The sequence below is a fragment of the Pocillopora damicornis genome, chromosome 5 (assembly GCF_964200805.1).
Source record: "Pocillopora damicornis chromosome 5, jaPocDami1.2, whole genome shotgun sequence".
Lineage (NCBI taxonomy): Eukaryota > Metazoa > Cnidaria > Anthozoa > Scleractinia > Pocilloporidae > Pocillopora > Pocillopora damicornis.
The window spans coordinates 15370619-15395765 of record NC_142674.1 but is presented as its reverse complement, the minus strand read 5'-3'; the positions used below and the strand labels follow the sequence as shown (position 1 = coordinate 15395765).

The 25147-nt window shown below is 39.0% G+C and overlaps 3 protein-coding genes, 1 long non-coding RNA gene and 1 pseudogene across 7 annotated transcripts; 3 read left to right on the top strand and 2 right to left on the bottom strand.

Annotated features, from left to right (window-relative positions):
• Positions 1-10: 10 nt before the first annotated feature.
• LOC149045577 (uncharacterized) lies at positions 11-13971 on the bottom strand. Of its 2 annotated transcripts, XR_016186801.1 has the most exons (4): positions 13668-13971; positions 7890-7928; positions 7684-7733; positions 11-313 (listed from the first exon to the last, which is right to left on the bottom strand). It is a non-coding gene; the product is annotated as an uncharacterized LOC149045577 (long non-coding RNA). The 2 variants fall into 2 exon arrangements; XR_016186802.1 differs by lacking the exons at positions 11-313; positions 7684-7733; positions 7890-7928 and adding exons at positions 10999-11085; positions 13107-13264 and having other exon boundaries at positions 13668-13960.
• On the bottom strand, positions 3243-5127 carry LOC149045579 (uncharacterized). Of its 2 annotated transcripts, none has more exons than XM_089207085.1 (3): positions 4865-5127; positions 4504-4549; positions 3243-4214 (listed from the first exon to the last, which is right to left on the bottom strand). In XM_089207085.1, the coding sequence occupies exons 1-3, from the start codon at positions 5103-5105 to the stop codon at positions 3701-3703; spliced, it is 801 nt and encodes a 266-aa protein (XP_089063211.1). In that variant the 5' UTR covers positions 5106-5127; the 3' UTR covers positions 3243-3700. The 2 variants fall into 2 exon arrangements, with proteins under 2 accessions (XP_089063211.1, XP_089063212.1); XM_089207086.1 differs by having other exon boundaries at positions 5069-5125.
• LOC149045578 (uncharacterized) lies at positions 5397-12790 on the top strand. 2 transcript variants are annotated; one of them, XM_089207087.1, is made up of 5 exons: positions 7892-8193; positions 8393-8524; positions 8789-8833; positions 11485-11551; positions 12031-12790. In XM_089207087.1, the coding sequence occupies exons 1-5, from the start codon at positions 8053-8055 to the stop codon at positions 12297-12299; spliced, it is 654 nt and encodes a 217-aa protein (XP_089063213.1). In that variant the 5' UTR covers positions 7892-8052; the 3' UTR covers positions 12300-12790. The 2 variants fall into 2 exon arrangements, 1 of the variants encoding a protein (XP_089063213.1); XR_016186800.1 differs by lacking the exons at positions 7892-8193; positions 8393-8524 and adding an exon at positions 5397-5411 and having other exon boundaries at positions 8789-11551; positions 12031-12111.
• A 355-nt stretch (positions 13972-14326) lies between the features above and the next one.
• On the top strand, positions 14327-21867 carry LOC149045576 (uncharacterized). The gene is made up of 4 exons (XM_089207090.1): positions 14327-14612; positions 17882-18014; positions 18171-18428; positions 21253-21867. Exons 1-4 carry the CDS (start codon positions 14567-14569, stop codon positions 21527-21529), a joined length of 714 nt encoding a protein of 237 aa, XP_089063216.1. The 5' UTR covers positions 14327-14566; the 3' UTR covers positions 21530-21867.
• A 1005-nt stretch (positions 21868-22872) lies between these two features.
• LOC149045575 (diamine oxidase [copper-containing] pseudogene) overlaps positions 22873-25147 on the top strand; it is a 2740-nt pseudogene continuing 465 nt past the window's right edge.

The following is a 25147-nucleotide window of genomic DNA, read 5'->3' as shown; positions in this document are numbered from 1 at the left end:
GGTGGGCTCATCCTTTCTTTTAATGCTGCGTTGGCAGCCCCTATTAGAACAGGATACGAGGGCATCGGGGCAGGTGTGCCGTGCTACCACTTCGATGCTCCCCCTCTCGTTGCACGCTGTACATTTTACCTCGATCTTCTCTACAAGCTTTTTGAGGGTGAAGTTTGTCTTCAGTTGTGTGGAGCTCCATATAGGCTTTTTACAAAGGGGGCAATGGCTGGTAGTTGGGTTTTGTTGCACCCTACTAATACAAGTTTTGCAGAACGTGTGGCCGCAGTCCGGCAAAATAATTGGCTCCAGCATCAGGGTATCACTAAAGCACAAAGAGAACATGGATTTCGACTGCTCTGAGTTTTCGCAAAAGAGAATCAAAGGAATTCACGAGAGTTAATCAGAGGACGCAAAGAAAAAAATAAAACTACCGGAAACGCGGGAAAATGCGACCGACTCGTGAATAGGTTTAGTTTTGAATAGGGTTGGCTGAGACGATGGTGTGCGTGTCATTTATGAAAATCACGAAGGGAATTCGGACCCAAAACAATCCCAGATCCCAGATTACTTTTAAAACTCAATCGAAAGATTCCTCAAAAATCTACCTTTACCCGTACGAGGTTTAGGGGAGTGGCTTAAACTGATGGCGTTCTAAATTCCATACATTTAAATTTTTATGGTTTTTTTCCCGCGCTCAAGAGTCCAATCAAAAGACTAAATTTTTTTTCACTGTTTCTATGCTATCGGTTGGTTGGTTGCTGTACTAAAGATAATTTTATGACGCTCTGAGAAACCTGATATATGCATGCATGAGTTCACCCGTAAGCTTGCCTCGCGCTAGCCAACGCCAGCATGTAAACGCGAAACAATCAGCGTGGTCTGTAAGCTGCTATAGTGGGAAATACTCTCACGTTTTTTGAATGAACTGACGTTGTAGGTCGGGCGTGTTGTAAGATGGGGTTAAACCAGTAAAAGTCTAATCCTAGGCATGTGGAACATGGAGCGAACTTAAAAATAGTTAACACGGCATGTAGAGAAATAAGCGTAAATCGGTGAGACCTACTGAATTTGTTACAATTTGACTCACAATCAATCGGACTCTTTCTACCGAAAGCTACTACTGCACATAAAGAACGCTTTCTTTGGTGGCATTGTCGCATACTGTTCAGTAGTTTGAGCAATAGGAGATGAAAGACACAACGTATGGTTGGATTTGAGTTTTTCGGAAATTAAATTTTCCATATTTTTGAGAAAAAAAAGAAAGATGAACTATCCTTACCCAAGGCTGTGCTCTAAGGAAAATTTCAGGGAGCCCTTCGGGCTCCTAAGCGTTTTAGCTTGGGTACCCAGGCCTAAAAGATGGTCGCCCAAATTAAAATTTCGGGGAGCCCTTCGGGCCCCCAAACATTTTAGCTGAGGTGCCCGGGCCTCCTAGTTGGTCGCCCAAATTAATAAATCAGTCAGTTAATTATTAAAAATTAAACAAACTGTTTTCGTAACGAGTCAAATAGAACTATGTGCATTTATTTATTGTTTTTATGTTCATGAAACATCGTATCCTTTGACCTCCTGAAAACCTATCATCACTTAAAGTCAAATAATTATTTAATTCACACTTACAGAAGCAGTGCAAAACTATTTTTAGTGCGTGATACGTAATAACTTGTCACGACACCAAGGAAAATGCGGGACTTATAGAGTTTATACCCGTTTCTAAAACAATCACAAAAAAAACCTATCTTTTCTTTTTTATACATCGTGTTTTACTGGAAAAACAATCTTAAGTTATGTTTTTGCCTCGCAGACACGGCAGTAAAAAGCCGGCTAAAATATTAAATTAGCATAGAAGAGCGATTCCCGTGTTTATTCAGCGATTTATTAATCGCCGACCGTACTTTACGCCTATCAGAGCAGAAGTAACAACTTCTTTTGAAAAACTAGCTGATGAGCCATCCCAATTTAAAGGAAAAATTTTAATGCTATTGGAAAAGCCGTTAAAATCGAAAACTGTGCAGCTAGTCAAGTTCAAAGTCAAGGATTATGCTACATGTGAATTCACGTGGAACGACCTTTGAATATCAACGCGCGCCCGATGGAACAACATTTTCTTTTAAAAGAACGACTCCCGTGTTCATTTAGCGATTTATTAATCGTCGACCGTACTTTACGCCTGTCAGAGCAGAAGTAACAATTGCTTTTCAAAAACTAACTAACGAGCCATCCTAATTTAAAGGAAAAATTATAATACTATTTGGAAAAGCGGTTAAAATCGAAAACTGTGCAGCTTGTCACGATCAAAGTCGATGATTATGTTACATGTAAATTCACGTGGAACGACCTTTGAATATCAACGCGCGCCCGATTGAACAACATTTTCTTTTTTTTTTTTTGACTGTAAATCAAGAAACCAACACCAGCCAGTCGCCCGGCCGGGCGACCAAGAAAATATTTTCAGTCGCCCGAGGCCAAATGTTAGTCGCCTCAGGCGACCGGGCGCCGTTAGAGCACAGCCTTGTCCTTACCATACTTGACATTCGTAGTCCTTTGGATAGTTAGTCATCGGTGTAATGTTATCCATAAGGCGTACGCGAAAGACAAAACAAATCATGAAAAGGAAAAAAATAATGCGCTTAAAAGTTCGTTGCTTAAAAAGTAGAGCCTAAAATAAAAAATAAATAAATAAAACGCACACACAAACAAAGTTTGGTTGCTCCGCCTTCAGTCCGTATTTCCGCCTTGTTCTCGAGTAAAACCATTGCACACTCTGCCCTAATGTGTTGAAATACCGAAATAAACTGCGGTAAAGGACATTTTTTTTTTAAATGAACGTGAAACAAAGCCACTTAAGATTAAGTTAAACTTCATTTCGGCTTCAGTAAAGGCCAATTCATTCAAACCGACCCTCTGTCAGTAGAATACCCCAAGGACACTAAGAATCTACTTCTCAGTTCGTGTGGCCTGCTACAAAGAAAGACTGTTGAGTCCCGTGGGGGCACTTTTCCTATCTGTCAAAAATCGAATTAAAGATATATTATTCGAGTGTTATTACGTTTTCTTATATTTTGGCGTCTGGGTTTCAAAATATATCGCACGGCATTATCATAACATGAAATCGATCGCATAAGGCGTACGCGAAAGACAAAACAAATCATGAAAAGGAAAAAAATAATGCGCTTAAAAGTTCGTTGCTTAAAAAGTAGAGCCTAAAAAAAAAAATAAATAAATAAAACGCACACACAAACAAAGTTTGGTTGCTCCGCCTTCAGTCCGTATTTCCGCCTTGTTCTCGTGTAAAACCATTGCACACTCTGCCCTAATGTGTTGAAATACCGAAATAAACTGCGGTAAAGGACATCATCGAAAACAACATCGTAGACCACATTGCTTGGTCTGCACAACCGGTTTGAAGACTTTTTGCGTGCTTCACCCTCATCAGCGAAAAAAACTCGTGCTCACCGATTGCTAATTTTGCTGCGAGAGGAATTCTTTTGCTCGAATGTAAAGCGAGATGCCGTGGTTGGTGTCCCGCTCCAACGGATTCACTTATAGCTGCAACTCCTGCAAGCTCGCGTTAGAAAGGTTTTGCATTGTTTCAGGCACCACGACAGCCTCCTCCACCTCTGACGCTGCATCAATGACATCCGGTTCCTCTACGCCGTAATAGTTGGAGTCTATGACGTTGCTTTCGAAGAAGTCCTTTATCGCTGTACTATTCTGATCCAAACAAATTAAGCATTCCTAGAATGTACAACTGATTTGGAGTCTTTTGTTTTTCAGTAGATAGCTTATGATTGTTCCAGGACACCTTAAACTTTTCTAGGTTTTCATTAATCCGTGGAATAAATACATAATGTAGAGCTGCCAGATCCAGTTCGTCGTTCGGATTCAGAAGATTGTTCCTCTCTAAGAAATAGAAGAGGAGTCGGAAATACTCCGTGACCATTTTCCGCATGTCTCTCCACAGCCTCTCTATCCTCTGGTTATGGACCGAACTACCTTGCAAAATGCTGCCGCGACCTTCTCCTCGTTTTTCAACCATAAGGCGCGCAACTTCCGCATTCTCTCCACCCTTATCTGTCCTCACCCGTGATGGCCAACAGAATTCAGTTGTGGCGCCTAAGAATAAATTGGCCACTGTTGCTGCCCTATTATTGCTGGAACAGCGGAGGAATACAACAAGCCTCGAATATCCGTCTATTCCTCCGTGCACGACCAACCTCCATCTGAGAAAAGAGTTTTAAAACACCTTTCACACGGTACTCACATTATGAGTGGGGAAGAGTAGAATATGGTGCATTTTTCCTCTACTGAATTCCATAGATACATTAAAAGAAGTAACAGGTATTAATTCCCGAATACAGACGAATTACAGCATGTTAAAAAATGCTGTTGATGAGGATCGTAAATGTCTTCCGCTCTGATCATTTTTAATTTTCCTCAAGCATTATTGTAGAATAGTGCAGGCAATCTAAAAACAATGTATTTATGGTATGTTTTAGGTCTGTTACTTACCGTATCAGCTTGTGATTGCCATCCAAGTGCCACAGGCTGTTTGGGCCTACAATATATATTTCAAACACTAATAAGTCAACGATCCTGGGTTTGATCATTTGTTATTTTATGATGAAAGTAATTGGCTCTATTCGAGAACGAATATCCAAAGTCATACTCAAGATATGGTAATGTTGGATGGACATGAGCTCCTATTCTGTTAAGGTCGACGTGTAAAAAATGGACATCAAAACCTGCAAAAATTCTCTTAGCGACACATACTTCATGCGGTGCAATATGGAAATAAGTAGCACACTTGATCACATCTATTCAAATCTATGATTTGCGGTTCAAAGTTTTATAACTCAGAACGTAAAATTACCTGGAACGCTATAAGTAACTCTTGGGGTCAAATTTCTCCACCGCAGGCCTGCACCTATAGGATCATGGCGAACTAATGCCTCTGCGATGGCAGATCTTCTAGCGTAGAGGGATCGAGCCGCTAATTCACCCTCGATCATAATGATGCCCGCATTCACACTTCTGGACTTTATTTCAGCCACTATATCTATCAGCTCTTGCATACCTAGCTTCCTTCTTCCATAATGCTTTCTTCTTTCCATTTCATGATAGATGCGACGTCTCCATATTTTTGAAATTGAGACCCCTGCGAAAAGTATTACAGGTAAAATCGTATGAGACACCCTTTATAGCACGATAACGGCGAATATGAAACATAGATCAACCTGTGGCCAATATAAAGCAGCCATATCGATGTTCAAAAACGTTTGGGTGGACGACATTGCGCAAGTAACTCAAAACCCAACTCTTGCCCCAGATGGCAAAAAGGTCAAGTTCGACCAGAGGCTTTGCGGAGACGCTATGGTGGCGCACCTAAAACGGGAAATTCCCGAAATCACGGCGACCAGGTGAGTAAGACAGTTTTCCACAAATATGGTCTACATTCTTTCAGCACCGCACCAGCTTAGAACTTAAAATGGCGAGCGTGAAAATGGTGACTGAATTCTGGTTTCAGCCACTTTTCTACGCAAAATATTTTTTATTCACTGAATCAGCTGGTTGTTCTGGACTAATGTTCCTGGAGCAGCGCTAATCGCGCGTTTTTATGTTGTGAATTCCACAGGGATTCCACCGCAAATCGATGAGAGGGTTGCGCTAGTAAGATAAAGTCTATTTTAAACTCATTTATTTCATTTGACAAAACTTAAAACCCTTATTCTACGATAACTTCATTTGACAAGACTTAAAACCCCTATTTTAAGATAACCTGATGGCTAACTTAAAACACTACGAACAAAACAGTCACTAATCAAACACGCCGGCAAAAAATTCAACAATTTCCGGACAATCATCCTAACATAACCACACAAAATTGTAATTCAGTATTATCAACTGAGTTGCATCTCAGTTGATGATACTAAATTACCCTTTTATACTCTCCTAGCGACGCAGCACCAAAATTTCTTTAGAATCCTATCCCTTTTATTCACAACCGCACAGAATCGCGCCCATTGAAAAACGTCGCACGGGAAAATGCAAATAAGCTAGAAAAGAGAAAGAGAGCATGCGTAACTTCACGCAGGCCTGTCAATCCGACTGTCAATCATGTAATCCCCCGTGTACGCAGTGTTCGAAAGTATTGTTTCTTGTGCAGACAACCGAAACGTAGCGCTTTTCATCGAAGAAGAATAGACGTAATTAGTGGCGTTATCTTGATTAGGTTATATTGTTTAAAAATCGGTCAGATGTAAAATTAAATTACCTTTCAAATGCCGGGTTTTCAATTTGTGTTAAGACTCAAATGCGGCAGATTTGCGAGGTTCGACCATCAACTTCGCCAAGAAAGCAAAACATCACAGAAATATTCCTTTTAGTAAAATTTCCGTACTGCCCCATACTATCGTAAAACAAATCTGTTTTCCCAATGGTAAAGTATTGTTTTTGTCACTCTATCCAAGAACTGAACGTATAATGTAGTGTGGGGCTGTGCGGAATTTTACCTTCCTTTTTGGCCCGTTATTGCCGTCAGTTTCAGATAACACGTCGGTAGTCTAATTACTTTTCGAAAAGCTTAAGTATACGTTGTAGATTCCCGCTCCACGTAGGTGCACGCTCACGCTCATAAGCTTACGGATGAACACTTCACGCTCTTTTGATATGCAAACGCGGCCCTCGCTCTTTACCGACGAAAAGAGCATTTCGTCACTTTGAAACAATGCTAATTGCTCCAATTGTATCTCCATTGTCTCTAAACGGACGCAAAGCGAAATTTTACAACTCCCGTTTGGGAACGCTCACCGACCGAAGTTGGCGGTGAGCGTTTGCAACCTCATTCCTAGGTCATTGCGCCCGCAAAGCATCATGGGTACCCCACTTTTCTCGGGCGACGCTTTTCAATGGGCGCGATTCCGTAATGGTTGAGGATTAAATCGAGATTTCTTAAGTCGAGAGATCAATGTGAAGTAGGCTTAATTTTTGTGACTGGCAGTGTCAAGCGGGCAAAATAACGTGTAAATAGCTGACCCGAAGGGTCATTCAAGTGCAGTCCAATTTAGACCGCGGATTTTGATGATCAATGGAATACAAAATTTCGTCTTCTGTGTTTCTTTTTTTAATTAATTCGATCTTCCATTCAGTGCTAAATATAAGCCCTTGTAACAGTTTTTCAAAAACTTGAGGTTTAAGTGATATTTGATCCCTTAGAACACCAGCTCCAATTGTCAACCCCAACCAACTAATTAGACAGCCTCCTTCTATGCATGATTACGCATCAAACTCTCTCTCGTTGCATACTAGGCTTTTTTTGAGAATAGTACAACTTTTAATCAGAAAATCCAATAATACAATAACTACAAAAACAATGCCCTATTAATCTAATAATATTAACTAGATAAGGCATCAATACATTTACTTAGAAAACTTAAAATACTACAATTAATAAAATAAAATCTACAAATTTAGAATTTGATTGCATCAACCATTACAAATCATTTGAGGAAATTCATTAAAATAAAATGATACAAATCCCAGCGTATCAATGAACACATTTGCATTCTTCCAAATGATGAAAAAATTGATTTCTTTTTAGAACCAGCTGCAAACAAATATTTCTGTCAATAACACTTAAAGTTAGAGACTTAAATTTGGTATCACCTACATCTTAATTAAAAATGTTCTTACTTAACAACAGAGGAACCAACAACAAGGTGCAGCAAGGCCAACATTTCAACCTACAGAAAGAAAAGACAGAGAATTAAGCCTCCCCAAAAATGATATGGTAAGTGCTTCATATCTGAAATAATTAAGACTGTATTTGTGTTGCTTTAAAATACTCTTTCATATAATGCAGACCCTTTTGCAGCTTACTTAAATGGTGTTATACATACATTTCAACTCTCACAGCCAGCAAACATGCTCAATAAGATCTGGAAAAACATAATAATATAAGAAGAAATAGATAAAATATTTCAAAGGTATACATTTTCTATCATTATGTTGTCTTTTTCAAGATACAAGTAGCTCTTAAGATTTAATGAATGGAAAACAAATATGTTTCTGACACAGGCCGAAGAAATACGCAATTTGCGAGAAAATCAGATGAGAAAAGGACCAAAAGATGGTGTAAAGATTGAAGTTTACACGCCCAGTGGTTTGTTCAAAAGAACGTTTCACAGAGGAGGTTGCTATCAAGTAAGTATGCATGATAACCTTGAAAGCAAATACAGCTTTAAAATAATGTACACAATAATCCAAATGTTTTGATATTTTAAGAAATTATAAGAGTTATAATAGCACCACAACATGAGAAAGGAGATTTGCTTTTAAAAAGTGCTGCTGCACATCCCCTCATGTAGCTCATATTATGCAATTTTTTATTAACTACTTGTAGGAGGTGTATGACTGGCTTGGGAGTAGCCAGATGCAGCCATTGTTCTTTTCCCTGGAGACACAGGAAAACAGGACAGTATTTCCAACAGAGGCTATTAAACCTCCTGGAGAGGTGCTGCGGCTAGTAGAAAAGGTATTGAATCAATTAACCAATTCAAGTATTGGTGTGTGGTATTTTTAACCCTTGAATTAGGTTCAAACCCCATGTTTCTTTTTTTGCAATCAAAAACTGCAGATTATTTGATAATGCCATTCGGAGAACTTTGTTATCTTGTGAGCAATATTCAGTTTTCATCAATCACTGTATGTTGGGCAACACTCTAAAATGAACTACATGTTTGAACATTCTTTGCCAGTCAGACTAGAACTGAGTTGAAGGTTTTTTCTTTACTTCCAGTCTGAACAGGAAATGGAAAAACTCATGTCAGAGTCCCCAGAAAAAGTAAGTACACATGTTGTACTTACAAGTTGAGGCTTTTTAACACTCTATTTCATCTCTCCTGACTTTTCATACTGCTTCATCCACATGGCCACATTTATCATAACATGTACCAGAACACCGCTATATGTGTGTATCATCTGTTGCCTGCAGATTGCAATTCTTTCTGTCTGTGTAATTTTAGCCAGACTTATTCCAGTTCTTTTTTTTTGTCTGGTTAAATGTTGGGATTAGGTGATATACGAAACCTTAGCTAGGGTTAGATTTGCCAGCAGCTGCTTGGCTACAGATGCTTACACACACAAGCCTGATTAATTTGATGACCATTATCTTGGTTATATTGTTAGTCACTAATTCCATATGTTCTCATCAAGATAATATAATTGAACATCATTATTATAAAATACTATAATAGATTACTTTTACTTTATAAGATCCTTTTAATGCCTATAATGTACATCCCTTGATATTTTGAAAGGTTATAGTGAACATTCATGTTATTAAAGCATCTACAGTTAGTAATGAATTTTCTGAACACCTGTGCTTAAATGACAGAAAACACAAGGGATGTTTTCAGAAAGTGTATAAAAATGTTTAAGTATGAGATTGAACGTAAAGATTTTGCATTTAAGATTAAGTGGATTGGAGAAATTTAGCACGTTTAGTTATTTCAAATGCCCCAGTTTTCTATGTTTTTAACTTTTTTAAGTGCATCTTTTTTTTTCGTCTGGTCATTTTTTCCCCCTTCACACAGTTTTCAAAGTTTACCTGGTTAGTCTTTTAATGCATTTGGTGATTAAAATTTAATTTACTGTTGAGAACATCTACAGTGTTTTCTGTCAATGCCAAATCCAAGAGCAATTTTGCGAGCATTGCTTTAATTATAGGTTCACATGCACACATTTATAGATAACTGAAAAGGAAATAGGGAGGGCATTGACATCTGTCCCTTTACGTACTTTTGCAACTAGAGAAAAACACACCTGAAATTCCTCAACTCAATGTATTTCAGAAAATCTTACAGCTAGATTTAGTGTTGGAAGGTGCTTTTGCACCTGGAACTTGCAACCTGTACTATAGAGGTGGATGGTGTGTTCCTTTGCAAGGTCTCACCTAGAGCTCTATTGCTAGATTTGACAGCGGAAGGTGCTTTTGTACTCTGGAGCTTGCAACTTCTACTATAGAGGCCGAAGGTGTATTTGTCTGTAACGGCACAACTAGGGCAGGGGTTCACCTGGTGTTCTATTACTAGATTTAGCAGTGGAGGTGCTCAAGTACTCTGGAGCTTGCTATTTCTACTATAGAGGCAGAAGGCGTGTTCCTCTGCGAGGTTTCACCTGGAGTTCTATGACTGGATTTAGCAATGGAAGGTGCTTTTGTACTCTGGAGCTTGCAACTTCTACTATAGAGGCAAAGGTGTGTTCCTCTGCAGCCCTGGGCGAGGACTCACCTGAAGTTCTATAGGTAGATTTTGTGGCAGAAGGTGCACAAGTACTCTGGAGCTTGCAACTTCGACTATAGAGACGGAAGGTGTATTCCTCTGTGGTGCTACAACTAGGGCGAGGTTTTACCTAAAGTTGAATAACTAGATTTGGTGGCGAAAGGTGCTTTTGTACTCTGGAGCTTGCAACTTCTACTATAGAGGCAATAGGTGTGTTCCTCTACAAGGTCTCACCTGGAGTTCTATAGCTAGATTTGGCAGCAGAAGGTGCTCAAGTACTCATTAGCTTACAAATTCTACTATAGAAGCGGAAGGTATTTCCTCTGTGGCACCGCAACTAGTGCGAGGTCTCACTTGGAGTTCTATTACTAGATTTGGCGGCAGAAGGTGCTTTTGTACTCTGGAGCTTGCAACTTCTACTATAGAGGCAAAGGGTGTGTTCCTCCGCAGCCCTGGGCGAGGACTCACCTGTAGTTCTATAGGTAGATTTTGTGGCGGAAGGTGCTCAAGTACTCTGGAGCTTGCGACTTCTACTATAGAGACGGAAGGTGTATTCCTCTGTGTCGGTACAAGTAGGGAGAGGTCTCACCTCAAGCTCTATTAGCAGATTTGGCGGTGGAAGGTGCTTAAGTACTCTAGAGCTTGCAACTTCTACTATAGAGGCAAAAGGTGTGTTCCTTTGCAAGGTCTCACCTGGAGTTCTATTGCTAGATTTGGCAGCAGAAGGTGCTTTTGTACTCTGGAACTTGCAACTTCTACTATAGAGGCTGAAGGTGTGTTCCTGTGCGGTAGTGTGACAAGAGCAAGGTCTCACCTGCAGTTCCAAGATTTGGTAGTGAAAGGTGTATTTGTACTCCGAAGCTTGCAACTTCTATTTCAGGGTTGCAAGGTGTTTTCCTTGGTAGGGGCTCTGCCATTGTCACTGTTAGTCCAGATTTACACTTGTTTCATTGAATTAGGAATAAAGGGGTGTTTTTCTCACTTAAGTATCCTTATCAGTTGTAGTATTGTATCATTTCAAAGATATTTTATTTTAATATTAAAATAGAATTAAGGAACTGAAAGAAATGCTGAGAAGTCTTAACTTCCCATTTGTTAGACAAAACTTGGACGTTAAATTCTCCTAGAGAAAGACAAATGAAGATAATCTATTTCTGTAATCAATGATTCTTTGAGCCAGGGATGCTTCCACTCTTCTCCTATTTCCTTCCAGGTGTCATTCAAAGGAACTGGCCCTTTACAAACTGACAAAGATCTTAATTCAACCATTGGGACCAGAGGTATGTTTTGATTGGTTTTTGTTCTAGCCTTGCAAGTGCTTTTCACCTCTTATCTAGCTTGAATGCTTTAGAGTAATGCAAACAACACCATTACTACTGAAAGTAAAGTAACCAGGAAAGTTTGTATACTAAATTAAATTAATAAAATTGTACACTAAAATGGTGTTAATGACCCATTTTTAATCTTGTTTAAAAAGAGTGAAAAATAGATGTGCTCCACCATTATAATTGGATAGTTACAAGTAGATGTACACAGAAAATATTAAGATTTTTTCCCAATATTGGAATGTTATTTGACTTTGGTATACATTAAAGAATGTCCTCATCATTTGGAAGTTTAGGTCATCAGTTTTTCAAACTTCTATAATCAGGGTGACCACAAAAATAGTGTGGTCAATAGCCAGGACTTGATTGAAGAAATACAAGTAAATAACATTACATATTAGTTTAACAATACTTCAAAAAATTCAATTTTGCAGATGATAGTAACAAGAGCATTGGAAAGAAAGTTAAGAAGATGAAGAAGAGAATAAAAGAACTGGACAAAAAGGCAACAAAAGGGGAATCAAAAGACACAGATGACAAAAAGAGGAAAAGAAAGAGAAAACCAGAAGACAACAACAAGTCAAACTTAAATGCAAAAAAAATGAAAGCCAAAGAAGATGACATTGAAATGAACAAAATAAGTAGACGTCAAATGAGAAGGCTAAGAGCTAAAGAAAAAAAGAAAAGTAAAACTAATAAGTAGGAAAATCTATCTTAGGTTTTATTGCAAGTGACCATCTATATATATGTATTTCCATTAAAACATTTTTTAGCTATTTTTCTCTAAAGTAAACTTGAAAAAAGGAAACTTTTTATGGACCTTAGCTAGTTATACAACACAAATGTGAGAGAACGAGTCGTACTGCGACTTGCTCCCTCACATTTTGGCTACAACATTTAATGAACTGAAATCAAGAGTCTTAACCCTTTAAATCCCAAGATCTGATAGTTAATTCTCCCCTCTAGCTACTACTCATTTCCTCGCTAATTAGTTATGAGAACTTGCTGCTAGATCAAGATAGCAGCTTCAACCTGACAAGATTGAATATTCACATTATCTGTTTGCTGAATAATGTATGGATATTGTAGGGAGAAGTTTTGTGTTAATCACTTCCAGGAGTTAAAGGGTTAATGCATTGTTTTTATATCTCACTCGTAGGGAATTAATTTATCATCACCTCTCTAAAATACTGAATGTCAAATTGTATAATTTGTTTAGTTTGATTTCAAAGCAACAGGTGTAAATTAAGATTTTTTCACTGATGATGATGTTTAATGTCGTTCTTTTTATTTAAGATTTTTACCTGATGTCCGCTGAATTGTACTCTAGTTGCAAGACAACTTTTTGCTTTAAATACACAACCATTAATACAAAAGAAAGAGAGCCCATAACATGTCATTAACCTTGCTGTTTTAAAATAAAAGATGGGCTTTATACATTGAAGTTGAGTGGTTACTGATCCCTTGCTTAGTTTGAGCTGGTCAAGTGGTTAACCCTTTACACTCTTACATTGTCAGTCATATTCTGTACCCTGTCTTCTTTGCATCCCATTGGATCCCATTTCTTATAGTACAGACAAGGAGAATTTGTTTGACAATCAGGAGCCTCTTAAATTGGAGTTAATTTCCACCATTGTCTTGACTTTTACATTTGATCCAAGGGTGATACTGTAAGCAGAAAGGAGAAGCCAGTCGCAATTTGGGGGTTTTAAGGGTTCACTGATGGAAACAGCGAATGATAACCGAAATTTAGCATTTTCGTAGACCGTGCTTGAGATAGTGCTGTCAAATTACGCATTTACTGAGCAACAGCAAATGCATAATACTTAGTTTGACGTTCATTGAGCCGTAAAAGGCTAGATTTGTGAAAAATACGACGATTTTTTTGGTTTAAAACTAATGTACAAGCACACAATATTCGTACATTTTATGTGTTTCGGCTTTCAATTATCAGCTTATGTAACCGCGTGTGCCAGGTACACATAGTTCAAGAGTTTGCTACACAAAGGTATAACATAACTAGTGGCTAGATTCTATGTGCATACTACGAGTAGAGATTTCATAACCCTACCTCAACAGTCATAACCTCCAAATCAGTGCTTGCTTCAATACTTGCGAAGAAGTGGTGCTTATCGTTTTTGTAAAGTAAGTGAACAACTACCCCCAGCCAACGGTGTACCGTGGGAGGTCTGGCACGGAGTCAACCCTGGATAATCCGACTCGTGATTGAGGAATTAATCAAACTCGATCAAACACTCGATTAGTGATGTAGGTTATTATAGGCCTCGATTCTCGATAAGTCTTAATATAAAGCACGGTGATAAGTCGAAATCCATTCAGATAGTAAATACAGACATGGGAAATAATATCAGGCTCGGAAAATAATATCAGACACGGGAAATAGCAGACAATGAGGAGGTCTGAAAAAGGCCAACAATAACGGACCCTGTTAATTGATTTCCGACACGAAAATTAATTTTTCGATAGGGAAAATACCCAGACTGATATCAATTACTGTAAAACGCAAAAGGTCCTGAAATAAACAAAACAGAAAAGTCACGCAATGTCACAGATTTTCCACCAAAAAAAAAAACAAAAACAAAAAAATAACAAGTATGGAATATTTCTTATAAAATATGAAAATGTTTTTTGTTTGTCATTTTAATAACAATCCATGCCATTCCTCATTTTTTGGTCGGGATCATTTGTGGTCCAATATAGGGATCACTTGCTGTCAGGGATAATTTGCGGTCGAATTTGGGGATCATTTGCGGTCGGGGATCATTTGCGGTCCTGGGATCATTTGCCGACTCGTACAGGCCAGCCTTGCTCATGTAATCAGGCATATCCGGGCTTTCAGCTGACCGGTCACCCCGAAAAATGCGGAAAAATCGGTAAAGCTAACGGTTTTCATAATTACAATAAGACCTAGCTTTCTCTCGACAGCTCATTTGCAAAGTAGCAGCAAAGATGCAGATCTCTGTGCGTTTCAGTTTAATTTTCGTCGTCGCCGTGGGTAAGTTCATCATTCACTTCTCTACCTTTAGGTACTAACCAAAGGGATTATAGAACACGAAAAACGAGGGTGTTTGCAAGCTATTACAGAACACGAAATGCACGCGGTTGCAAAAATTTATCATTCTATTCCCACGTGGAGTTGATTTCGTATAGTCTCGTATCGCATGGCTTCGTTTTGTTCTCTTTCTTCTTCCTTCTGCTAGTTTTGTATGTTTTCGCATTGTTTCGTCGCCACGTCTATGGATGGTAATTTACGGACCAACACGATGACAACCTGACTAAATTGAGTCTGCTTTTCAATCACCTTTATTTATCACTGCACGTTCAATACATTTCTTGTCCCTGTCGGTAAAATTTCTAGCAACTTGGTGCTAGAGTCTCTTCCCAAACTATTTGAACTCTCTCAAGTTAGGGTAAGACCTGCATCTTAGCGTACTTTCCGATCAGCGACACAAGGCGAGAGTAGCATTTGTTCCAGATACTTCGATAACAGTTAGAATCGAGCGAGGAAAACAAGGCGTTGGCTGCATTGTAATATTACTTTCTATTTAACAAATACATTCCAAGTTGCCGTGCGTCTGTTCAGTAATAGATCACTTTTGCAAGTAAAAAGCATACCCCTCCCGCAAAAAGAGCGAAGCAATCGAGGCGGGAAGGAAATAACAATTTAGATGAATTCTTCAATGATAATTTTTACTGAACAAAAGAAGTGACTGAGAGACCATAAATTTCGTTTCTGATATTCCTGGGCTGATATCACTATGAATAACGGACACGAAAATGATCAATCTGCATGAAGTAGAGCACGTTGGCCAATGTCCTGTACCTTAACCATATGCTTGGTCAATAAAATATATCATTAAGTGGTCTTGCGTCTCAGAAGCAGCGAAAGTGTTTTGGAGCGCGACGAAGGAAAGGAGGAAAAAAGTAGGATTTTTACCGTACATCAAACCAAACACGCTCTTCTGTTCAAACTTCCCGAAATGATTGCTGCAAATTTTTTTTTAGCAAAAGTAAACATCTTAATCTGTCTTTTTCTGTTCCGAAGATGCCTTTCGTTTCTCATACAAATCACGGACCTGAAAGCGATCACGTAGTGTAGAGCACAATATCTTGTCGACGCAAATATCTTGCGGTACCATGTCCGCATGCTTGTTCAATGATGGATAAAGAGTAATCTTACCAGCTAAAACCTTCCAAGTGGAGGTCTTAGGAAATAAGCTTTAATACACGAACAAATTGTGTTTTCAGCTTCATTACGTATCTTTCACTTCGACTCACTGTTACAAACATACCTTGCTAATTTGACCCCAATGTTAACATAAAACGACCTGCGTGATTTAGTCCACGTCGTTACGGCTCACTGGCAAATATTTACTATTTGAACTACTTGCTTGGGTAATAACATCTGCCACCTTCCTCGTCATATTGACGAGTAAATTACTTCCCAGAGGCGTCGAAGCGTTTTGGACAAAGAAGAAGGAAGGAAGGAAGGGGGGAGTTGGAAAGCTGGGCAGTGCAATACAAGTCAAACACGTGCTTCTTCTCAAACATCGTAATGTGGATTCTGTATATTTCTCGGCACGCGGATTAAACTTCAATGCAATCTCAAAATTGTTCATTATGTTCGTGACCGATTTTTGACAATGCATGCTTATGAGGATAGTTGTTTTGTGAAACATATGAAGTCTTACAATATGACAAAGGAACTGCTGGTGAAAAGAACGCGAGACAGTATATTTGGTCTGAGAGATTTTATGCCGCACGAGCGTTAGTTTCCGGTCCGAAATTGAAACTTGTGTGTTTAGGCGGAAATGGAAGAGGGGAACAGATCCATAAACTATTTTTGTCAGGGGATTGCTTCAAAGATTTCTACTCCCTCGATGATGAGTTCCCCCACCCCTACCCCCTTAATGCTCCCGGCTTTTACAATATTTGCGTGATAACAATCTACAGCGTTACATTCCATCCTAATTACTTACTTTACATTCATAATCAAAGTGCTCTGTGAGCAAACTCGTGAATTGACAAATGATTTTTGAGATTATGTTTAATGTTATCTGGTTTAGGGAATTTTGTGGTTGATTGTCATCTAGAGTACGAGCAGTAGTTCAGTGTTCGCTAATGTAGCAAAGAAACAAAGTAACGTTGGGACAAGAAGGCATTACAATTGAAATGATCATGCTATTACGTTTAACAAGGTGGATGATGTCATGTGTTTTAAACGTCTATCATTTTTGTTTCTGGTTCAAAAGAAAAGGTTGGAAGTAAATGTGGGTGAAAAGTGAAATTTACTGTCTTTCGTTGTAAATATTAGAAAATCAAGGCAATACTGTCTTAATGAAAACATTAATGATTCCCTCGTTATCAAATGAGACAAACGGGAACGAGTTTTGAGTGATATAACTAAGCCAAGCCTGCCACCGTCATTTTGGATCTCCGCCTGGGTAGATTTAAGTCACGTGCTAGGCAACGTATAATCAATAACAAGATAGAATTTCATTTCAGGCCTATTTATCAATTTTGTGGTGTGTAACTTTCGCATTTTAGTACGTTGTATGTATGTTGAATCTTCAAATTGTCTTGAAACTTACAAGAAAATTGTTCTTTAAAAATTCACTGAAAATCGGTAGCTAAAATTGTTTGTCTAAGTGTTATTTGATTTTCGTGTTAACTTCTTATTTCGTCAGTCGCCGGCATCTTTTGTTGCTTCACACAGGAAAAACACACGCGACGAAACGTAATGATCAATTTTTTCCTCAATCTCACGCTATAACAGAAAAAGCTTTTGAACATCTGTAAACTCCGAGCGCTTCGCAGTAAGTGATATTTTCAATGAATCTTCGGATTGTTTTCAAGTTCAAGGATTGTAAATTACAATTTTATGAAAAACGAAGGTTGTTCTGTTATTTCAGTGTGAATCCTTGAATGCTTGCCAGTCGCTGGCGCCGCTTGTTGAAACTAAAACGAAAAAAAAACTCTTTTAAGATTATCATTGGCTTCTTTTTCACCCCACCACTATTCTTAGCAACAAAGGTCGCCATTTCGTCTGTTTATTGCTCGCCAAAAACTATCAAATGTACTCAAAAGCCTAAAATCTAAAAAAAGTTTACAGGAATCGACCAATCGAGCGAGCGAGCGAATGCTATTCCCCACATCGTATCTATAACTCGCTCTTGCGCATGCGCGCAATTCACGAGTTAAAAATCACTCTCATAACAAACGGCTCACTGATTTATTGATTTCTGTCAATCATTGCTCTTACAGCGTTTCTCGTTGGAAGCCATGAGGCACTCCCTGATGTTGGCGAATGTACTTTCATGGAGTACTTTTGCGCTGCTCGAAAATGCGCCACATTTTACTACAAAGGACTACAAAAGGACCCCAGAGGAGACTGTTTGTAAGTTCATTAAACTTTGAGGTGTTTTGAACGACGGGTCATCCAACTGTAACGCAATACTGCGGTATCTGTCAAGTCGCCTGTTCTGTTCATGGATTATAATAGACTCACACCTAAAAAATGGTTTAATGCCGGGCTATCTTGTTTTCATTCCAGTGCTAAGTTCAACCAAATGAAAGACTGTGTGGTGAAGGTGGTGAAGTATTGTGCTGACTCACTGACAGACAGCACCATCAGAAGAATCGTAAACCAGAATTTCAACAGCAAAGAATGTTCTGAAGGCCCCGCTCTAATACCGGCCTCGTCAGCGTCATCATTGCCTTGTTCCAGCTCTTTCGTCACTGAAGCAAACGCCTGTGGAAAGACCTTCCGGCAAATATTCCTCGCGGACAAATCGGATTCCTCTCTTTGCGCGTGAGTTGGTGTAGACTATTTGTTTTTATACAATTAGCTGAATCATACACGTATTCTGTTTGGTTGCTTTCCTATGATGTAAACGCATAGATGACGTCAACGTTATCAACTATGCTTCTTTGTGATTTAAAATAAATTAAAGAGATTCCGTGATGCCGTGGGTTTACTCTGAATGTATTTGCACTTGTTTGTTAAACATTAATAAATTAACGGAAATGATTGATTAGGGCGCAGTTGTGGAACAGAGAACAATTTTACATTTTTGTCTTGAGAATGTTCCCCCCGACAGATTGAGAAAATAGCATTATATTTAGGAACAGGCGTAAAAATTTAGCAAATTTTCCTAAGACAAGACTCATACCATTATTCCCAGTTCTTTTCTTTATCCGAGTGTGTTCAAAAAGTCTTGACTTTACGTATCGTTAACTTTAGAAAACTTCTAAATCCACCATATTTCTTTCAATTTAAAGCTCCGCGGAAAAAAAAATCTAAAATCCAAAAATTTGGAAGAGAAAAAGGACAAATAAAATTGCTCCTTGGCTGAGTATTACAAGAACAATAAATATATACAGAAATATTTTGATCATTGCTAATAGTAATAGAATTAAACGACAGATTAAGAAGGCTCTTTATGCAGACCCAGTTAACTATCTAAATTGCAAGAAAACGCTAATGAGCAAGTCACGTTAAAAGGTGGTACAACCCTCAAAAAATCAACATTTTTTCATATGTTGTTTTACAAAAAGTTATCTATGTCACCTGAAATGACACATGGAGACAACTATATTTTTGCAGTTTTTGTCTTGATATTTTATTATTGCTGCTGAGAATTAGCAAATGATGCCTCCCAGTAGGCACCCGAACAAGAACAGTCATATCTCTTAAACATTAGATTAAAAATTCACAACATTTTTAGACAATGATCTTCACATGCACCTGCATGCAATGAACTACCAAAACACCTCTCAGTCATATAGAATGGAAAATATTAAAGAAAACACAACAACTTTCAGGAATTGATGAGATAAGCAATCTCATTTTGGTCATTTAACAACAAAAGATGCACCTAAGTACATGTTTCTAGTTCATTGCATGCAAAAATATACAGAGATCTCTCACTCCAAAAATGAGAAGAATTGAATAAAACCCTGGAAAGTTATCTTTGTTAGAGTGTCGGTAGTTTCACAAAATTCAAAATTGAGAGAAAACTGGTTTAAAGTTTCTAAACTGATTTTTTCAAGACTTAAACACAGTTTCCATGAATTAAACTGTTCAAAACTGACCAAGGCCATAGCTGACACCTTCAGTTTGCTTATTATGATCATCTTTTCGTTTTTTAAGGTCCCTAATCACTTTGTATCGCTTCTTGGTAGTAGCTTTGCTTTTATGTTGTGCAATATTAACTCTAAGCTGGTCTTGGAGTCTGAAACCCATCCTTGGTATATTTTCCAGGAGGAATACCAAGGGCTTGGAAAAGCTTAATTATACTAATTGAACCAATATTAAAATAAGAAACAGCATCATAAAGTCCTAATTCCAATGTCTCTCTTCCAACATAAATTTCTTTTGGAATCCTTTGCCATGTAAGCATCTTGCCATGTAAGCACTTCTGCAGCAAGTTGTTCTCACTAAGTCGAATATATTCAGGCTTTAGCTTGGCAATAACAGGTAAAGAAAGGCCAGGTCCATGCTTAAAGAGATTTTTATGGTTGGCTTTGTCCTTTTGATACTTGCACCAACTTGCATTACCTGTTGGGCAGTGGTCATGAAGTGGGCATGCCTCACTTGAGGCACAATGCATGAGGCTAGCATGGATAGCTTTCTTCATTCCAGCCAAATTTCCAACATTGGACCTTATGGCAATGCCATAATAGTTCTGCAGTTTATCGATTTGATTGTCTGTGAGTTTCCCTTTGCCTCCAAGGCCTGGATTGTCACGCTTTAATTTGCGAAGTGCAGTTCCAACCCTCTTCTGCACGTGACTGATGCATTCTTTCTTTTCCACTAAAATTCCAGCATCTTGATAAATATTCTTTATCCTGGAAAAACTCTTGCTGTCCCCATCCCCATAAAATTCAGTGTACCTGAGATTGTGCAGCTCAACAGACCTTTGATATAGTTGATTGAAGCTTTCGATACGAAGCCGAAGATTCCTTCGCTTCGCTTTGATCATGTGAAATGCCATCTGTGGATTCACGTATCCCACTCGAAGTGCTTTCGACAGCAATCGACTCTTCTTCGTTAATTCTTGAACTATTTGTAAAGCGATTTCCATAAAATTTACGCTTCTTACGTCTCTGAGACAAAAATTTCGCCATTTTGATGATTGAAGCTCTCTCACTTGCGAAAATTCCTAACTAAATGATTGATAATAACGGCCGTTCACCGAAACATATCAAAACGAGGCTGAAAGTCATTGTTGGGCCCCAGTCTCCCAATAGATTACTCAAGATGCAATCAGTTTGCTTTGGCCTGGGTGGAAATCGCACTTTTAGGCCCTAAAAGGACGCATTTAAAAATACGTTTCCATGGCAACGGAACAACAGTGCCTTAGAAATTGCATTTTATTACTATTTTATTACAAATTATTCGCAAAAAGACATTTGGGACGATTAAACAAAAGCCTTTAGAGGTGAAATCAAATGAGAAAAAAATGGACTCATTTTCAACAAAAATTGCGTTTTTTTTGTATCGTACCTATCGTAGAGTTGGCTCGGCTTTGTAAACCGAAATAGATCGAAATTAATGTAGTCTCAGATCCAAAACTGCACAATGAGGGAAACAGACATACGTAGGATGATTTTGTTAACTGTCATTCTTTCAGGGAGGAAGCGAAGAGGAAGAAGTGTCTGAAGAATCTGATTGATTCTGACTGCACTATTTCCTTTACTGACCGAGAGGTGCTGGACTTGAGCTTTGCTGATTACAATCCTTTCTGCGCAAACAATCGGGACCCTGGGGCGACCGGAAATGATCAGTGCTATGGCGTGAAAGACATCAGTGGACCCGCTGGCATTAATGCAGCCGCTGGCATTAAACCTGGTGTAATGCAGGCGCTGTTGTTAGTTTTCATGTCCATTTGTTTCTTTTTCAACTGTTAAAGAGGTTTCCTTCTTCATCATTTTATTCCAGCTTATAAACATTTTTAGTCAAGTTTGATAAGTTTTTGGATCGGCGAAGCATTTGAATTAACTGTAAGCTTATCTTAAGTCTGAAATAATTCCTTTTAGTAGTTGGATTTATTTCTTGACCGCTTGAACGACCACTTCTTATAAAAGTATTTTAGAAATTGAAAATAATGAAAATTAAAATAAGTTTAAAAAACACATTCTTTTTTAGTCAACCGATTAAACTAATTTGTTTTCACAATGGTTGTATTAGATTTTACGCTGAGCCATGTACGTTAATGATTTTTGGAATAAAGGAAATTAATAAGAAACCAAAGTGTTTCTTTAATTTGTTACCACAACTCATTCACACGCCACCCACCCTCCCTCCCTCCTCCTCCCCCCTCCTCCTCCCCCCCTCTACTTCCTGTTAAGCAGAATACGAATCTGTTTTTTGCAGTAAAGATGGTGGATTCAAATGGTATCTCCTTGAACAACAGAAAATGTGGAGGCAGTTAAACACGAAATAAAAGATCTGTCAGATAAGCAAAACGATGTTCTGAGAAACGAGAAGTAAGATGTAGGTCAAAATACTACAAAATTAGGCGGCAGGCGTGGATGGTTGCAAGAGAAACGATGACTTTGTCAAGTGTGAGTCCTGCTTGGCCACTGTAGATGACACCTGGATTTTCGTAACAGCTTCGTTATTATCCATCGACAGCGAGCGAAAATTCCTTTACAGAGAAGACCAAAACACTTTGCAATTGACAAGTAGATATATGTTCATGAAGCTAAAGAACGAATCAGGGCACCAAGAAGAATTTCAAGAAATCTCAAATGTGCTGACAACAACCCTAACAGAACTAAAAACGAAGTTTCCATCTCGCTTTAGGAAAGATCGGTAATAGCGCAGTAATAAAGACAACAAAATTAAGAGAGAAGCGTTTACAGCAGAGGGCATACTTGCTTCTTGTAAAACTCACCTTAAGAGAGCTTGCTCAGTGGAAAGGTGTTTGATGAAATTAAAAAAAAAACAATAGTTTTAAAAGCATCGCAACCAGCGATGCTGAGCTAGTCGGGAAATTGGTCAGGCGTCGTCATCTCTAGTCTCTGCTATGGCTGCTAGAAAAATGGTATTTTATTTGACGATTGAGTCTGCAAGTCTAAAATTCCCAAACTAAACTTCCCTAATTATTTCTCATCAAGACCTCGAGTTAATGGGGCTCTATCGTATTCCATTGATCTCCTGGGAGTCAGAGCTAAATGTTTTCAAATTATAATTTGCTGTTTACATTGTTCTGTTGGTGCATGTCTGCGAATATTGCTACAAATGAAACATGGCTGATTCTTACAGTCGCTTAGCCAATTCTACTCGACAAGTCACCATATTGAAGATTCTTTTTGTGATTCTCTCCGTCACTTATGTGTGGCACCTATTATTACGCTAATTGTGGTATTAACGTCGAAGCGAGCCAAAGACAGTTCAAACGATCGTGGCCTCAAATTTTGTCCAGAAAATACGGAGTTGACAGTTTCCACTGCACGCTCTTCTAGTCTTTACGACGATCTTTCTGAAAAGGAAATAATTTCTGAGGGATTTTATACTCAGCCAAACGTCTCTGAATATAACCCCCTTCAAAGATGCAAACATCAACGACAATCACATCTACTTGATCGAGTTACAGCAACCAAGCAAATACGAGGCTATTAAATTCCTTGACAACAATGGCCCTAAACCAGAACGGGTTGCTCGTGCTGTTGTCTTTTTCGGAGGAAAACTAAGCCCCGAAGTCAGAGAATATTTGGTTTCCCCCGCTGCCAAGCCTTCCCGTTACGAGAAAACCACAGGACCTGGGCACAAATATCCAATACCCTATGAAGCACGCCCGGAGGACTCGAAAGAACTCGACGCAACGGAGAGTTTCATTTTAAAAATGTCAGAGCAGCTACGGGATTTGTTCTACGAAAGCTTTGATGGGTATACCTACGACAATTGTACGGATCGCTGTTTGACCTGGGATTGTAGCAGCCTGGGTGAATTTGGTTTGCGCAAGAAATGGTTCTTTTTCAAGCGCGATCTCCCAGGAAATTATTTACATCCTGTTGGCCTTAGTTTATATGTTGATACTAGAGGAAGTGACGTGTCGAGATGGAAAGTCGAAAAAGTGGTTTATCTTAATTCTTCATTTGACAGTGTAGAAGAATTAATGGTAGCTTACAGAAATGGCTCTGTGTATAAGGTTTTCATTCCCGCGCCTTCATACTCACCTGAAAAGCTCCTTTTTTCGTCGTATCTGCGCCGCGGTGGCTCGCATCCCTCAAAGCCTTTACGCCCCCCTCAATTGGTTGAGCCAGATGGGAAGAGATACACGGTCAGCGGACATCATGTAGAATACATGAACTGGAGTTTTGATTTTCGCCTGCGCAGTTCTACCGGCGTACAACTGTTTGATATAAGCTTCGATGGGCAAAGGATTGTGTACGAACTCAGTTTGCAGGAAGCTGCGGCTTTTTACTCAGGTTGGACGCGCATGCAAATGTCTTTGAACTAGCTCGATGCCGCGTTTGGCATGGGAAGCAGCAAGTCTGAGCTCGTCCCGGACATTGATTGCCCAATCACGGCCACTTTCATGGACGCTATTCATTTCGTTAACAGCAATGACCCGGTTAGGTTTCAGGGGGGATTGTGCCTTTTTGAACTTGACCTTGGGGTTCCATTACGCAGGCATATTGACAACGGAGATGGCTTCAATTTTTATGGTGGAATGCCGGGAAACGTTCTGGTTCTGCGAATAATTTCAACTACATTTAACTACGACTACATTAACGACTATTTGTTCTATCCAAATGGGGTTATGCAAGCCCACGTTTCCACTAGCGGTTACGTTCAAGCCATTTTTTGGACATCTCACGAGAGCCCCTATGGCACAAAGATACATAAAGGCCTTGCAGGGACGATTCACGACCATATGTTTCACTACAAAGTGGATTTGGATGTCGGTGAAAGAAAAAACTCTTTTGAAAAATGTTAACTTTAATATTGAGAATATTACAGATCCTTGGATACCAGGGGCGCGAAGAATCCAAAAAGTCCTGAATCGCACTTTGAAAAAAATTGAATAAGAAGCTATTTATCGGTTCGGTTTTGACCAGCCTAAGTATCTAAACTTCTTTAGCGAAGGGAACGTTAACAACATGGGCGTGAATCGAGGGTACCGTATCGACATCCGGAACATGATGAAACAGTTGTACCCAAAGGATTGGGGATTAGTAAATGGAGCCGCTTGGAGCCTGAACCAAATGATTGTGACTAAGCGAAAAGAAACCGAAGAAACAAGCTCATCATTTTACAATCAGTACAGTATGTACGACCCTGTTGTCGACTTCCGACGCTTCGTTTCCGACAACGAACCGATCGTAGACGAAGATCTAATTGCCTGGGTGACTACAGGTCTTATGCATGTGCCTCATTCCAAAGATATACCGAACACTGCGACGGCCGCTAACTCTGCCAGCTTCTACCTCCGACCGTACAACTTCTTCGACGAAGATCCTTCGATGGCATCCCGTGATGCTGTGCTCATTTCGCCAGCTAAAAATGGCAAGTTCGAC